This window comes from Thamnophis sirtalis, unplaced genomic scaffold, assembly GCF_051295495.1.
Source record: "Thamnophis sirtalis isolate CommonGarterSnake01/CBP01778 unplaced genomic scaffold, rThaSir2_p1.2 scaffold_5, whole genome shotgun sequence".
Lineage (NCBI taxonomy): Eukaryota > Metazoa > Chordata > Lepidosauria > Squamata > Natricidae > Thamnophis > Thamnophis sirtalis.
In genome coordinates, this window is record NW_028261385.1 from 65,889 (window position 1) to 80,686 (window position 14,798).

At 53.8% G+C, this 14,798-nt stretch overlaps 1 protein-coding gene across 2 annotated transcripts in view; it reads left to right on the plus strand.

The window, feature by feature from the left end:
- The window catches only part of LOC106545817 (interleukin-11 receptor subunit alpha-like), a 59,087-nt gene extending 44,885 nt beyond the window's left edge, over nucleotides 1–14,202 (plus strand). Inside the window, exons 4-13 of one of the 2 annotated variants that reach the window (XM_087715175.1) lie at nucleotides 3,037–3,203; nucleotides 3,724–3,838; nucleotides 5,458–5,490; nucleotides 7,127–7,293; nucleotides 8,229–8,392; nucleotides 8,614–8,755; nucleotides 10,472–10,567; nucleotides 11,544–11,646; nucleotides 11,956–12,038; nucleotides 13,607–14,202. In XM_087715175.1, the coding sequence (XP_087571301.1) occupies nucleotides 3,037–3,203; nucleotides 3,724–3,838; nucleotides 5,458–5,490; nucleotides 7,127–7,293; nucleotides 8,229–8,392; nucleotides 8,614–8,755; nucleotides 10,472–10,567; nucleotides 11,544–11,646; nucleotides 11,956–12,038; nucleotides 13,607–13,623 (1,087 nt within the window). In that variant the 3' untranslated portion in view covers nucleotides 13,624–14,202. The remainder of the gene's footprint in view (nucleotides 1–3,036; nucleotides 3,204–3,723; nucleotides 3,839–5,457; nucleotides 5,491–7,126; nucleotides 7,294–8,228; nucleotides 8,393–8,613; nucleotides 8,756–10,471; nucleotides 10,568–11,543; nucleotides 11,647–11,955; nucleotides 12,039–13,606) is intronic. The other variant, XM_087715177.1, reaches the window with a different exon arrangement.
- Nucleotides 14,203–14,798: the final 596 nt, after the last annotated feature.

Sequence of the window (14,798 nt, forward strand, 5' to 3'; positions counted from 1 at the left end):
GTGGAGGAGGAGGACTGTGGAGTCCTAGTTGCTCTCTGGTGGTTTTCTTGCAAACATTTCATTATGAGACAAGGGAACATCATCAGTGTGAGGGAATATGGGGCTTGGTCCCTATTTCTTAGGATTGTAAGTTTTCTAGGTTCCCCCCAAAATGTTCTAGGATTCCCAGAAGCTTGGCATTCAGACCAATCAGCCGCCATTTGACACATAAAGATAAACTACATTTACACATCATTCAAAGGAATGATAGGAAGGAAACAAAAGGGCCAGAACACATCAGTCAACACCCAGATAAGCAAGGATTAACTCCAGACAAACAAGTCAAAAACAATACCCAACGTCAAGGAAGTACTAGGAAACAAAAAAAACCACACTCACCTGTCCTGATGATGTGACCTAGTGGGGTCATGAAATGTCTGCCAGAAAACAGCCAAGCTCAGAGAGCAGCAAAATTAATTCAACCCTCAGCGACAAACATTCTCTTGTATTCGAAGGGCCCTTTTGATCTTCTGCCCCTCACCTACACAAGTGTTTTTTAAAAAAGCCTTTTCTAAAGCATCCATCAACATTTTCAGTTTTATGGAAACCGTTTGGGGAAAATAAACCCTAGACTGAGTTTCATAGATTTGAAGGTAAATATATTGCTATCCGTGCCTGTGGTGGGAAACCAGCTCTCCGCATAGGAAGCCACAAGGGAAGAAGCTGGGCTCTTCTGAGCCCCCTTTTGTGGGCATTGGCACCGAAGGACCCCCGAAGCTCCCTCCCCCCCCCCCGGGGAAAGTCCTTGGCTGCCTTGTTTCTCCTGAACTTAACTGTCCTTTACTCCCTCTCCCCACCACCCAGAAGAAGCCTCCTCCTTGGCACGGCCCTCTGCCTTGCCCCCAGGCAGTTGAGAAGGGAAGGCTGCCTTTGGTTCAGAATCTGAATAGAGCTGGAAGGGACCTTGGAGGTCTTCTAGTCCAGCCCCCTGCTCAAGCAGGAGATCCTACACCATTTCAGGCAAGGGACTGCCCCAGTCTCCTCATACGTAGTTCTTCTTTAGTTCTTTGGTTTATTTAGTTAATTTATTAGTTAATTAAATTAATTAATTAAGTTGGTTAATTGCTTTAGTTCTCCTGAAGGCTGACCCCGGGGAGTTTGCTCTCTTTTTTTTAGTTTTTAAAAAGTTTTTTATTAGATAAACATTAAAAACATTAGACATAGTGCGATATTTCTGGCACAAACGTTTCCGTATAGTGATTAGATCTTACAACGATTACATTTTATATCCATTACCTAGGTAGGTGTAGTCAGTCAGATTACCTGTCCGTTGATCCTTTCTTTTATATAACTACTAACCATACAAATACATACCTGATTCCTACCTATCCCATCTTCTTAATACCATATTTCCCAATTCTTAAGTTGTCTGCGTTTTTCTGTCCCGACCTTTTCCCCTCGTTTCTAACCATTGGTATCATTTATCCCAGATTTCCTGATATTCCATCTCATCCTCGTATTTGAACTCTAGAGTCAATCTGCCCACTTCTGCGCACACCAGTATCGTATTTTATTATTTCTTGTTCCGAGGGAGTCTCTCTATGTTTCCATTTTTTGTGCAAAAACCAGTCTTGCCGCCGTTAAAATATGCAGCATTAAATATAATCCACTTTTGCCATGTTTTTCTAATTCTAATTCTAATTTCCTTTATTTGTATGCCGCCCTTTTCCCTGGGGGGACTCAGGGTGGCTCACAATTCAAAAAGGGAGGGGGGGAAAGACAAACAGTATTCCAATATGGAAACAATACAACATATTAAAAGAGAGCACAACAGTCACACAATTCGGGTGGGGTTGGAATCTTAACCCCAGGCCAGCCGGGACAGCCAGATCTTCAAAGCAGCGTGGAAGGATTGGAGGGTGGTGAGGGTCCGAATCTCCACGGGGAGTTCGTTCCAGAGGGTCGGAGCAGCCACCGAGAAGGCTCTCCTCCTTTTTCTTTTGTGATCCCTCATAGAAATAGTTCTGGCCTCAACGCCATCCTTTGATTTCACATCGCTTCTAGCCATTTTCTTATCTGGTGCCCAAAAGGCCTTCGCTTTCGGGCACTCCCACCACATAGGGCAGAAGGACCCTAGAGCAACATTGCATTTCCATCATCGTGGCGATAAGTTTTTTTGTTAATTTTAGCTGATCTTGTGGGTGGGATGGGCCACCTGTAGAACGTCTTGTATAAGTTGTCCTTATAGGAGGTGGCAAAAGTTAACTTCCTCTTTCTTCCCCATAAGTCTCGCCAATTGTCCAAATCTATGCAGTAACCAAGGTTCCTACTCCATGCTAACATGGTTTCCTTTGCCTGCTCTTCTGCCATTGTATAATCCAAGAGGTATTGATACAACTCTTTAATCAAGTTAAAAACTTCGCTCTTGAAGGCAGCTGCAGGGATGGACCTCAGAAGCGATGGATCGGGGGGGGGGGGGAAAGCAGCATTGGTAGCAGTTGGTGGGCACCCCCTTCAGAGGGCGGCATCCATTGGGGGGGGACTTGCAGCTTAGACTGACACTTGATTGGCGCAGTGGTTAAATGCAGCACTGCAGGCTACTTTAGCTGACTGCAGTTCTGCAGTTCAGCGGTTCAAGTCTCACCGGCTCAAGGTTGACTCAGCCTTCCATCCTTCCGAGGTGGGTGAAATGAGGACCCAGACTGTGGGGGCAATATGCTGACTCTGTAAACCGCTTAGAGAGGGCTGAAAGCCCTAGGAAGCGGTATATAAGTCTAACTGCTATTGCTATTGATTGTCGCTTTTAATGTACACTAATCGGCACACATTAAAATGACCCTTCATTGCACACAGCTCTCCAAAGGTCTCCGATGTACGCTACATGAAAATGACAAATAAATAAATAAATACAAAATTAAGCATATACCCACCTATATTATATGACCTTTTTTTGGCCTTCTTTGAGACTGTGGGATGGGTCCCTGGTCCCCCCCGTACCCCCCGCAGCCCCTGGTCGTCTTCCCTGGTCTTCTGACGGCAGCTCTCCTGTGTGCTCAGCTCCAGGCCCAGATGGCAGCGGAATGGGGGCTCAGGGCTGCCCCCCGACTCCACGGTCCAGCAGGGCCGGCTGCTCCTGAGCCACCTGGGACTCTCCTCCGAAGGCACCTACAGCTGCCAGGACGACGGTGGGCGTCTCCTGGGCTCCCTGGTGCTCCGAGTCGGCCGTAAGTCTGAGTCTGGTGGTGGGAGGGAGTAATATTTGTCTTCCGGGTTAAGGAGGCCACTGAGGAGTGAAGTGGGGGCAGGGGGTGGGTGGGGTAGATGCTCCTCAACTTACAGCAGTTCATATAGTGACCGTTTTTCACACTTACGACCGTTGCAGCATCAAAATTCAGGCGCCTGGCAACTGACTCGTATGTATGACGGTCACACTGTCCTGGCGTCCTGTGAGTCCCCCTTTTGCGACCTCCTGACAAGCGAAGGCCTGGGGAAGCCAGGCTCAAAACCCTTTGACTAGCTAAAGGACTGCAGTGATTGGCTTCCCAGCGCTGGCAAGGTTGTAAAATGGAGAAAAAAACTCACTTAACAACTGCCTCACTTAACAGCAGGAATTTTAGGCTCAAATGTGGTCATAGGTTGAGGACTATCTGTAGTAGCTGTAGTGACGGGTCAGTCACCTGCAGAAGCGGAGAAGGGCTGACCCGGGGACCAATTGTTGCCCTGTCCCCCCCTCTTTCCCCGCAGGACCCCCTGGGCCGCCCTCTGTCTCCTGCCGAGCTTCCAACTACGAGAACTTCTCCTGCTTCTGGACCCCCAGCATTGAGACCCACCTGCCCACCAGATACATCACCAGCTACCGGTACGTCCAGGAGGTTCTCCATCCTCCAGGCCCTGGTCGGCCCACAGGGGCTTTTTCCAGAAGGCAACCGGACAGAATAACTAGAATAACTAGAATAGAATAGCAGAGTTGGAAGGGACCTGGGAGGTCTTCTAGTCCAACCCCCTGCTCAGGCAGGAAACCCTCTCCCATTCTGGACAAGTAATTATCCAGTCTCTCCAGTGATGGAGCAGCCACAACCTCTGGAGGCCACTTCTGTTCCACCGATTAATTGTCCTCACTGTCAGGAAATTCCTCCTAAGGTTGCTTCTCTCCTTGGTTAGTAGTTGTAAGTTGACCATCCGGGAGACTTAAGGCCGCTTGAAAGTCCAGAAAATTGTAAGTTGCCCTTTGGAAAAAGTTCCTTCAAGGGACTGAGCTGTATATCCGTCAGCAGGTGCTGGATTGTGCAGGAGACGGTGGGGCTGAGGAGGGCTGTGTGAAAGGCTCTTTTTGGGGAGGGGGGTTTCCGTGGAGGGGAGGCCTAGATCTGTGGGGCCAGGCGCATGTTGGAGCTGGAGGGACGAAAAAGAAGAAGAGGAGGAGGAGGGGGAGGAGGAGGAGGAGAGGAGGAGGAGAAGGAAGAGGAGGAGGAGGAGAAGAAGAAGAAAAAGAAGAAGAAGAGGAGGAGGAGGAGGAGGAGAAGAAGAAAAAGAAGAAGAAGAGGAGGAGGAGGAGGAGGAGGAGGAGGAGGAGGAGGAGGAGGAGGAGAGGAGGAGGAGAAGGAAGAGGAGGAGGAGGAGGAGAAGAAGAAGAAGAAGAAGAAGAAGAAGAAGAAGAAGAAGAAGAAGAAGAAGAAGAAGAAGAAGAAGAAGAAGAAATTTTTTTCCCTCCTCCACCTCTTCCTTCATGGTCCTTCTGCTCTCTAGCTGAGGACCTTATAACAGATTAACAGAATTGGGAGGGACCTTGTAGGTCATCTAGCCCACCCCCTGCCTAAGCAGGAGACCCTACCCCATTTCTGACAGATGGCAGTCCAGTCTCTTCTTAAAAGCTTCCAGTGGTGAAGCTCCACCAACTTCAAGGTCTTCCCTTCAGCTCTTCTTCAATCAAAGACTTTTCCCCAAACATCTCAGAAGGTCTCCATTGCGCCCTCCAGTCCTGAACGGAGTCCTGAACGGAGTCCTGAATGGAGCCGAGAAGGAGGGTCTCAGGACCACCGTCTTCCCCCCAGCAGCCACGGCGGGGAGACACATCTTGGGTGGAGAGGGGCCCCGAGGCATCTGGGCCACAACTGGGGGACTTTTGCTAGGCTTGTATTCAGGCGGGGAGAGGGGGGAGAAACCCTGCCTGGGGTCTTAGCCACCTCGAAGGGGGGCAGCCACGGCCCGGCTGGCCTTTCTGCCCACGTGGGAAGAGGAGGCTGCCCCTCCCACGGGGTCCTTTCCTCCCTCTGGTCAAGAGGAGGCAGGCTCCCCTGGGCTGCCTCTGCCTGGGGGGGGGGGCGGCTGCCCAAAGGCACGGATGCCCAGTCAGAGTCCTGGTAAAAAGGCCTGGCGTCTCCTCCGGATGCCCCGGGGGTGAGGGAGGGTCTTTCCAGGTGGATCTCCCCTCTTCCTCCTCCTCCTCCTCCTCCTCATTTCCTCTTTCTTCTTTCCCAGGACGAAACAGCCACCCGGAAGTGACAAGTCGAGGTAAGCCCTGCCCTTCGCCGCTCACATCCCCTCCGGCTTTTTCTGTGCCCACATCTGTGCCCCCTGCCCCAGATTTCTCCCTTGGCGTCCAGAGTGCTGCCCTCGCAGGGGTGAAACCCAGCCGGTTCTGACAGCTTCTGGAGAAATTTTGAGTAGTTTGGAGAACCGGCAAATCCCACCTGTGGCTGGCCCCAGAGTGGGGAGGGGGTGGGGATTTTGCAGGGTCCTTCCCCTGCCCCGCCCACCGAGCCATGCCACGCCCACAGAACCGGTAGGGGGAAAAATGTGCATTTCAGCCCTTTGCCCGGCTCTAGGATGGCAGCCTCCGAGGATTGTCTGTCATGAACTTCGGAGACCCTCCCTCGCTTTCTCTCTGCATATGGGGAAACCTGCGCTGATCACAGCTGTTGGGAACTAAACACGGATAGCAATCAAAGCATTATGCGCTACTCCCGTGTAATATCAGGATTATGTATTCTTACGGGAATTGCTGTTTACCCAGACGGCAAATAGTTTTGACTGCATTTAGTGCTTTTTTTCTCTCCTGGATTCTCCCCAAGGATCCAAGAGAGCAAAGGATCCAGTCAGAGGATTCTCTGGTGGGTTCTGGCGTTCGCTAGAGCTTGGTGGTTTTTGTAAGGTTCCCATCCTCTGCTACCAAATGTGACGTTCCCGTGGTTCGCCCATGAGGCCAATGTGGAGAAAAGACAGGACACGATCTTTCTCGGGATGGAGCGACCCAGATGAGAGTCTGAGAGCCCCTTTTATTGAGATAGGACAAAGGCAGGAGGAGCAATAGCATGTGGTTAAAAACAGCCTGTAAAAGTACAATTTCTAATCTACTGCTCAGTCTATATATGGTCAAATCCTGGGCGTCATTGGTAGGGCACATCTCAGGATGTTATGTTATGAACTATCAGGATGTTATGGGGTTTTAGGAGTTTGTTTTCTCCTGTGTGGTTCAGCGTGGCTCTGCATGCCCTGGTATGAACTGGGCCATGGGTGGCCCACACCTACACAAGGAACTATATTACAACAGTTTTCCTGCAGGTGTTGTCAGGAGAATCATTTGGGGTTCCAACTGGAACCGGGGAAATAAAAGTGAGATTCGGACAGGCGTGTTTACTCCTGAAAGCAAAACAGTTTGCCTTGAGGGGGGGGGGCTGCAGGGAAGGGGGGGTACAGGAGGAGGTTGAAGTGTCTCTATGCTAGGGTGACACTTGAGGGAGGCGTGTGTGTGTGTGTGTGTGTGTGTGTGTGTGGTAGGTAGGTAGGTGGGTTTACTCTTGGGGACGTGCAGTTCCTCCTGGAGGAAGGAATTAATTTAATTGACTCTGCGTTTGCAGACCTTATCCTTTGATATGTGGATTGGGTCTGTGTACCTTATTTTTTTGGGGGGGGGGTGTTGCTAATTTTAGTTGATGAACTGATTCTCGGACCCTTGTGGATCCTGTCAAGTGGCTGAAGGGAGGAGGGAAGCAGTCTAAAGAATAGAATATATTTGGGTAGAAAACTCCTCACAGTCTTTATTCTCACGCCAGTCGGTTTGGGGGGAAACCCCTTTCCCAGATTGTCCACTGGCGGCTGGGGATGATGGGAGCTCAGGGACGAACGCTTTCTCTTGCCTTGGTGCCAGCAGGTCCCCGCTCAGCAAGGTGGGTCCCTGTGTCCAGGATGCCGGCCGGCCGCTCTCCTGCACCGTCGGAAAGTCCCAGTTCTGGAGCTCCTACCGAGTGAACGTGACGGAGGTCAACCCCCTGGGCTCCAGCTTCACCCTGCTGGACATCATCGCCCACAGCATCAGTAAGCCCCCCTCCCTCCCCCGTCCTCATTTAGCGCCACCAGGGCATTAAGTGAAGCCGTTGCTAAGCGAGACTGCCAATGTGCTTACTATCCTCCATCAGCTTTAGTCCTCAACTTACGACCACAATGGAGCCCCAACAGGTTTGAGACAGTTGTTAAGTGAGTTTTGCCCCCATTTACGTCCTTTCCTGCGCCGGTTCTTAAGTGAATCCCTGCAGCTGTCAAATGACTCACATGGCTGTTAAGTGAATCCCACTCCCCCTTCGACTTTGCTCGTCCGGCGGTCGCAAAAGGGGATGACGTGACCTCGGGAATGCTGCGACTGTCATAAGTATAAGTCAAGTTGCTGAATTTTGGTCATGCGACCATGGGGATGCTGCAGTGGTCGTAAGTGTGAAAAAGGGTCATAAGTCCCTTTTGTCCGTGTTGTTGTAACTTTGAGCAGTCACTAAATGGACTGCTGTAAGTTGAGGATTTCCTGCATGTAGATAATGGGAGGAAAACATTCTAAAAATGCAAATGAGCAGCTATAAATAAAGCTAAAAGGGAGGGAGGGAGGGAGGGAGGGAGGAGGCTGAGCGAGGGTGGGGGGCAGGTGGGGTCTATTATTAATCTCAACCACTTCCCCCCCCCCCATGTGAAAGGCAACTGGCAGAGTCTTGGTCAGGGGGGTGGGGGCTGACCTCACACCAGGGGGGGAGGGGGGAGCCACAACAGAGAGGGACCTTCTACAACCCCCCCCCCCAAGCCAGAATACCCTTCCTCCTCTGCCGGAATGGGGGGTGGGGGGTGGGCCAGTCCCCCAAGAGTGAGACGGTGCCTCAACCTTCCCAGACAGACGGAGCTTGGGCCCAGATAATGGGGGAAGGCATGGGGGGCCCTGGCTTGTTCCCCCTTCGGGGTCTTAGCTCCCCCCCCCTCTGCCTCCCCTCCAGCCAAGCCAGACCCTCCGGAGCATGTCCGGGTGGAGCCGGTGCCCCTGGCCCCCCGACGGCTGCGCGTCAGCTGGGAGTACCCCTCCTCTTGGCCCAAGGAGCCCTCCTTCCAGCTCCACTTCCGGCTGCGCTACCGGCCCGTCCTTCACGACTCCTGGTCCATGGTGAGTCCAGGGGGCGGGGGCAGTGGGGTTGGGGGTCTCGGGCAGGGAGCGACCCCCCTGCTTCCACATGGAGGCTTCTGTGCCCTTCCCGGAAGGTGCCCCGTGCGTTTGGGTGGCTGGTGGAGGGGGGCAGTCAGTTCAGAGGGGCTGGGGGGGGGTCCAGAGGGGCTGGGGTCAGCAGAGGGGGGGGGGCTGACGCGGGCCGCCTCCTGACTCGGCAGGTGGAGACCAGCAACGTGTCGGAGGTGATCACGGACGCCGTCATGGGCCTGGAGCACGCGGTGCAGGTGAGCGGCAAGGACTTCCTGGATGCCGGCAGCTGGAGCGAGTGGAGCCCGGAGGCACGAGGATGGCCGGCTCCAGGTGAGGGCAGGGAAAGGGCACCACCTGGAGGGAAACGGGGGAGAGGAGAACAGGGAAACCTGAACGGCGGACCTTGACTTACGATGACAATCCGGCCCAAAATTTCTGTTGCTAAAGCAAGACGCTTGTTAAGTGACTTTTGCTCCAGTTCTTGCTCCTTGCTTGCCATGGTCCTTAAGTGAATCACTGCAGTTCTCTAGTTAGTCACAGGGTTGTTAAGTGAACCTGGCTTCCTCGTTCACTTTGCTTGTCAGGCGGTCGTAAAAGGGGATCACGTGACCCCCCTGGGACACTGCAACCTTCATAAAAGTGAGTCAGTCGCCAAGCGTCTGAATTTTGATCATGTGACCCGGGGAATTGCAGCAACGGTCGTTAAGTGTGAAAAATGGCCCTAAGTCAGTTCTTTCAGTGCCACTGCAACTTTGAACGGTCACTAGATGGATGGTTATAAGTCGAGGACTGGCTATATTTGCAGAGAGGAATAATGCTGCAGCCCGGGTGTTTTCCCGGCTGCCCTTCCCACCCCCCCGTTTCTTTTCCTTGCATTTTCCCATCTGCAAAATGGGTCCTGGGGGGGGGGGAGACTCCAGAGCCCTCGCGTGGGCATTGGGGGTTGAAAGGAGGCCGCCAGATCCGTTGTTGAAGCCGAGGGGAGACGGAGAGAGGCAGGAGGCTCGTCTGAGACGGCTGAGTGGGTGGGTCGGCCCCAGAGCTGCGGGGCAACAGGGCTGGGGATTCTGGGCCTGGTGTGATGGCCCTGGGCCCCCTCTGTGGGCCTTGGCTGGCCTTCTCAGCCTCCCCACCCAAGGGGGGGGGCCACTGCGCAACGTGAGCCTGTCATCTGCACCTCCATCACTGTCTGGTTTGGCTCTGCACACCCGACAAGACAGACTTGGACTTCCGAGGAGAGTCAGAAGTGCAGAAGGAACAATGGCTGCCAACCTGCCTTCCGTTGAGGACCTGTAACACTGCAGGAGTCAAAAAGAGGGCTGTGGAAATATCGACGGACCCCTCGCATCCTGGACATCGATTGTTTCAGCTCCTACCCTCACAACAACATAGGGCACTGCACACCAAGACAACTAGACACACGGGCAGCTTTTTCCCAAATGCCATCCCTCTGCTAAACAACTGATTCCCTCCCCAGTGTCCCAACTATTCCCTAAGGCAGTGGTTCCCAAACTTGGCAACTTTAAGACTTGTGGACTTCAACTCCCAGAATTCTCCAGCCAGCTCTGCTGGCTGGAGAATTCTGGGAATTGAAGTCCACAAGTCTTAAAGTTGCCAAGTTTGGGAACCACTGCGCTAAAGCTGCATTACTTCTCATCGTTCCTATCGCCCATCTCCTCCCACTTACGACTGCAGGCCTGTCACTTCGTGGCTTGTATCCTCACGATTTACATGGATATTGACAGTTTCCTGATTGCTTATTTGAACCCTGCGACTATCATTACGTGCTGTATCTTTTTATTCCTGATGAATGTATCTTGTCTTTCCATTCTATTCTATATTCCCACTCTAATTCCCGTTCTGTCCTATCCTGTTTAGGACCTGTGAACTTCAATTCCCAGGATTCCTGAATTCTGGGAGTTGAAGTCCAGAGGTCTTAAAGTTCCATGGAGCCAGTGGGTCAGGCCGTGGGGAGGACTGTGTCCCACCCCCACCCCACCTTGCGTTTTCTCAAGCGGTCCAATTTTGTGCCTCTCCCTCCTGCAGGGCAGGTAGCTGAGCCCAGCGAAGCTGCTCCAGACACCTTTGAAGTGGACCCGCCAGCCGAAGAGCCCTCTCCGCCACCCGACAACGAGCCAATCGGTACGTGGGGGGGTTTGAAACCGAGGTTGGCAGGGAGAGCGAGGCCCAAGGTGCTCGTCCCTCAGTCCTGTCCGAGTTTGTTGCGTACATTCAAACCCAGAGAGCGCACACAGATAACTGGTGCATCAGGATTCATTAACTTCTTTATATACATAAGAATAGATGAATACAAGTACAATACTGTGAAGTAACCGTGGTTCGCCTCATGAGGCCAATGTTGAGAAAAGACACGGACACGAGCTTTCTCGGGATGAGACGACCCAGAATGGGGTCTGGTAGCCCCTTTTATTGAGATAGGACAAAGGCAGGAGGAGCAATCAGCATGTGATTTAAGACAGCCTGTCAAACTACATTTGCTAATCTACTGCTCAGGGAAGTTCTGTCTATATATGGTCATATCCTGGTCAGGATGTTTTATCTTTTGGGACTGGTTTTTTCCTGTGTGGTTCAACGTGGCTGCGCATGCCCTGTTATGCACTGGGCCATGGGTGACCGCCACACCTACACAAGGAGTTATATGACAACAAATACTAACAGGTGGTTCTTCTAAGTAAAGACAAGGCAGGAGAGTTGCAGGCAAACACAAGCAGTTAGTTTCATTTCAGCAGACAAGCCCAGTCAAGACTGCTAGTTTACTTCTCAGAGCAGCAGACTGCTAAAGTTTCAGTTTCAATTTTATTGTTTAAGCTATGCCTATTCATTGGCTGACCTTGTTCCCGTGTCTCTCCCAGTCATGAATATTTTCACAAGTCCCAGGATATTTGCTTTGAAGGACGAAGATCTCTGCAAAGATATTTAGATTCCCATCACACTCTGTGTTTGTGTGTGTGTGTGTGTGGCCTTGCAGCCCCCTCTTGCTGGCCTGGCCTGGATTGGGCCCCCACCGCCTCTGCCCCTGACTTGTAAGGGGCAGGGCGACAGCTGTAAGGGGGTGCCCGCAGGGTGAGGGAGCTGACGGGAGGTCTTCTGTCTCCAGCAGGGCAGGGGGACTCCCTGGAGAAGCTGGCCACGCTGGTGTCGCTTGGGGTCTTCGCCTTCTTTGCCCTGGTGGCCCTGCTGCTCTTCGCCTTCCTGGTGTGGTAGGTGGAACAGCTGGAGACGGGACGGCCGGATGGGGGAGCCTGCTTGCCCTCTGCGCTCGGCAAGCAGCCTCGGTCTGAGGGAGAAGCCTTGTAGGACGACCTGGATGTGGATTCTGTCCTCCGGGTCACGGTTGCCCCAAGGGGGCTTTTCCCAAAGTCAGCTGGGACTCCTTAAGTCTTTTCCCCTCCAACGCGGGTGGCTTCTCGCCCAAGCAGAGTGAGCCCCTTGGGTGAGTTTTTGGAGGAAGCGCCTTTGTTGGGACAGTTTCTCCATCTTTCTTCCTCTCTCCCTCTTTCCGTGGAAAGGATCCGGGCGAAGAGGCAGAGCAAAGAGGCCGACAAGCACCAGGAGTTGCTCTCAGCTGCCACCCACCTGAAGGCCTTGCCCAGTGAGTATGAAATGCCACCGGTAGTAAAAAAAGAAATGCGACCAGTTCGGTGTTTCTGACTATCAGTTGTGACGGCACAATTTACAGTGGCTAGAATCGTCCTGCTTTCCAGCTGATTTAAATTGCGTTTCACAGCTGATTGTCGGAAATCGAAGGTTCTGCGTCTGCTCCAGAGGGGGTGGGTCGCTCCCGGTTTGGCCCAGTTCGGGTGAACCGGTAGTGGCGGCGGCACGAGACTCCGCCCACCTGCCTGGATGCTTCTGCGCATAATCGTTGCAAGCGCAGGAGCAGGCATGCCAGCACAAGCGAACCAGTAGCGCTTTGCAACCCACCTCTGGCGCACTCACATTGCCCGAACTGGTAGCGACGGTCAGTTGATTTCAGCCCCGCCCCCTCCCCTCGGTTGGTGGGACCCCGTCAAGAAGGGGGCTCAGGTCCCATGCAGGGAACAGTTGGGACCCTGCTGGGGGGAGGATCCTGGAGGAACAATCAAATCAGGGCAGGTCACTGTATATATAAGCTAAGAGAAAACCCCACACCCCCTTCTAGCATGGGTGGTGTTACCTCGCTGGGTCGTGAAACGTTGGCAAGGAAACAGTTAAGCTCAGGGAGCACCAAGGACCCCCACAGTTCAATCCTGAACTCCACAGATCCTCTTCCGTTGCTATCGGTGAAGAGGGCTCTTTTGGGGGGCTCCCCATCCATTGGAGGCCTCCAGGAGGTGGGAGGTTCCCATGGCTCAAAGAGGTATCCAGAATTGAATCGTTTTTAATCCCGGGACAGAGGTGGCTGGGGGGGCCCTGCAGCTGGACAGAAAAGATCCAGGTGTGTTGTGGGCAGAAGCCTCGGTCCCAGCACAAAGCCAGGGGCTGCTTGAGCCGAAGGAGGCTGGGGGTTTGGGGGGTCCACTTGTTGATAGGCTGCCCGTCCTAGGAGACCTGCAAGCGCAGCTTCCCTCCAGAGGTTGCTGGGTGCTCCGTCACTGGAGGCTTTCAAGGAGAGAGTGGACAGCCATTCGTCTCCTGCTTGAGCAGGGGGCTGGACTAGAAGACCTCCAGGGGTCCCTCCCAACCCTGTTATCTAAGGCAGATTTTGGTTTCCGTTCTGTGTTGACCAGCCTCTCTCTCTCTGTCTCTCCTTCCCTCTCCCTCCCTCCCTCCATTTCTCCCTCCCTCCTTCTCACCCTCCCTCCCTCTGTAACTCCCGCCCTCTCTCCATTTCTCCCTCCCTCTGTAACTCTTCCTCCCTCCCTCCATTTCTCCCTCCCTCCCTCCATTTCTCCCTCCCTCCCTCCATTTCTCCCTCCCTCTGTAACTCTTCCTCCCTCCCTCCATTTCTCCCTCCCTCCCTCCATTTCTCCCTCCCTCTGTAACTCTTCCTCCCTCCCTCCATTTCTCCCTCCCTCCCTCTGTAACTCTCCCTCCCTCCATTTCTCCCTCCCTCTGTAACTCTTCCTCCCTCCCTCCATTTCTCCCTCCCTCCCTCTGTAACTCTCCCTCCCTCCATTTCTCCCTCCCTCTGTAACTCTCCCTCCCCACCTCCATTTCTCCCTCCCTCCGTCCCTGCAGAAGGCCAGATCTTGTAGCCCAGCTCTTCCTGTGCTTGGCAGAGCAGCCTCCTCCCCCCAGGCAGGGGACCATGGACCTCACCCACTGCAGCTGCTGTTGATTCTCCAGGGCACGTGACCCGGGCACCCGGCCCTGCCCAGCCACCCTGGACCTGCGCTGCTTATCTGCCGGAAGTTGGCATCGGAGGCCCAGCCGGTCCCACCCTCGGCTGCAAACAGGCTGCCTGCCAGAGGCTGCGGAGTTTGGACTCGTCCGGGAGCTGCCAGTGGGAGAAGGGCTGCTGTCGGCTGAGCCAGCCCCTGGCACCACCCGCCTCTCCCGGGAAGCCGAAGCTCAGCAGACTGGGGGGCAGGGGGGGACCGGGCTCCCCGGGACGGCCTTGCTGAGAGAGAGAGAGAGAGAGAGCACAGCCTGGCAGGACACCCGAAAGAGCCTTTGGCACAAGGGGAGAAGGACAGCTGACCAGAAGTGACGGCTGAGGCCTCCCTGTATGCCAGTTGTGGGGCTGTGTGTGTGCGTGTGTGTGTGTGTTTGTGTGCGGACACATTTGTGCTTGGTTTGGTTCAGAGAATTAAATTTCAAATTTTTTTAATGAATGGTGGCCAGTGCAAACCCTGCTTGCGCGGAGAAGATAGTAATAGCAATAGCAGTAGACTTATATACCGCTTCATAGGCCTTTCAGGCCTCTCTAAGCGGTTTACAGAGAGTCAGCATATTGCCCCCAACAATCTGGGTCCTCATTTTACCCACCTCGGAAGGATGGAAGGCTGAGTCAACCCTGAGCCGGTGAGATTTGAACCGCTGACCTGCTGATCTAGCAGTAGCCTGCAGTGCTGCATTTAACCACTGCGCCACCTTGGCTCTATGCCTCGGGTTCTGCTCGGAGCCCTGCCCAGACGGACTCCCTGGCCAGAGGGCTCAGGACCCCCCACCGCTGCCTCTTAACAGAGCCCCCCCTGGCTGTGCCAGCCGAGTGCCAGCCACAAAGGCCAGAGGAGGACGGGCAGAGAGGTTGGCGTGTCTGCAAAGGCAGAGGGCAGTCCTTGGCTGCTCCAGAGGACTTCCAGCCCTGACCCCTGGCATGGAAGAAGTGGGCACCTTTCCGGGCTTGCTTCTCCCCCTTCCCTCCCAAAGGAGAGCGGAGACAGACTTCTGGAGTTGGGGGAGCGGGGGGGGGGCACCTCCTGACACC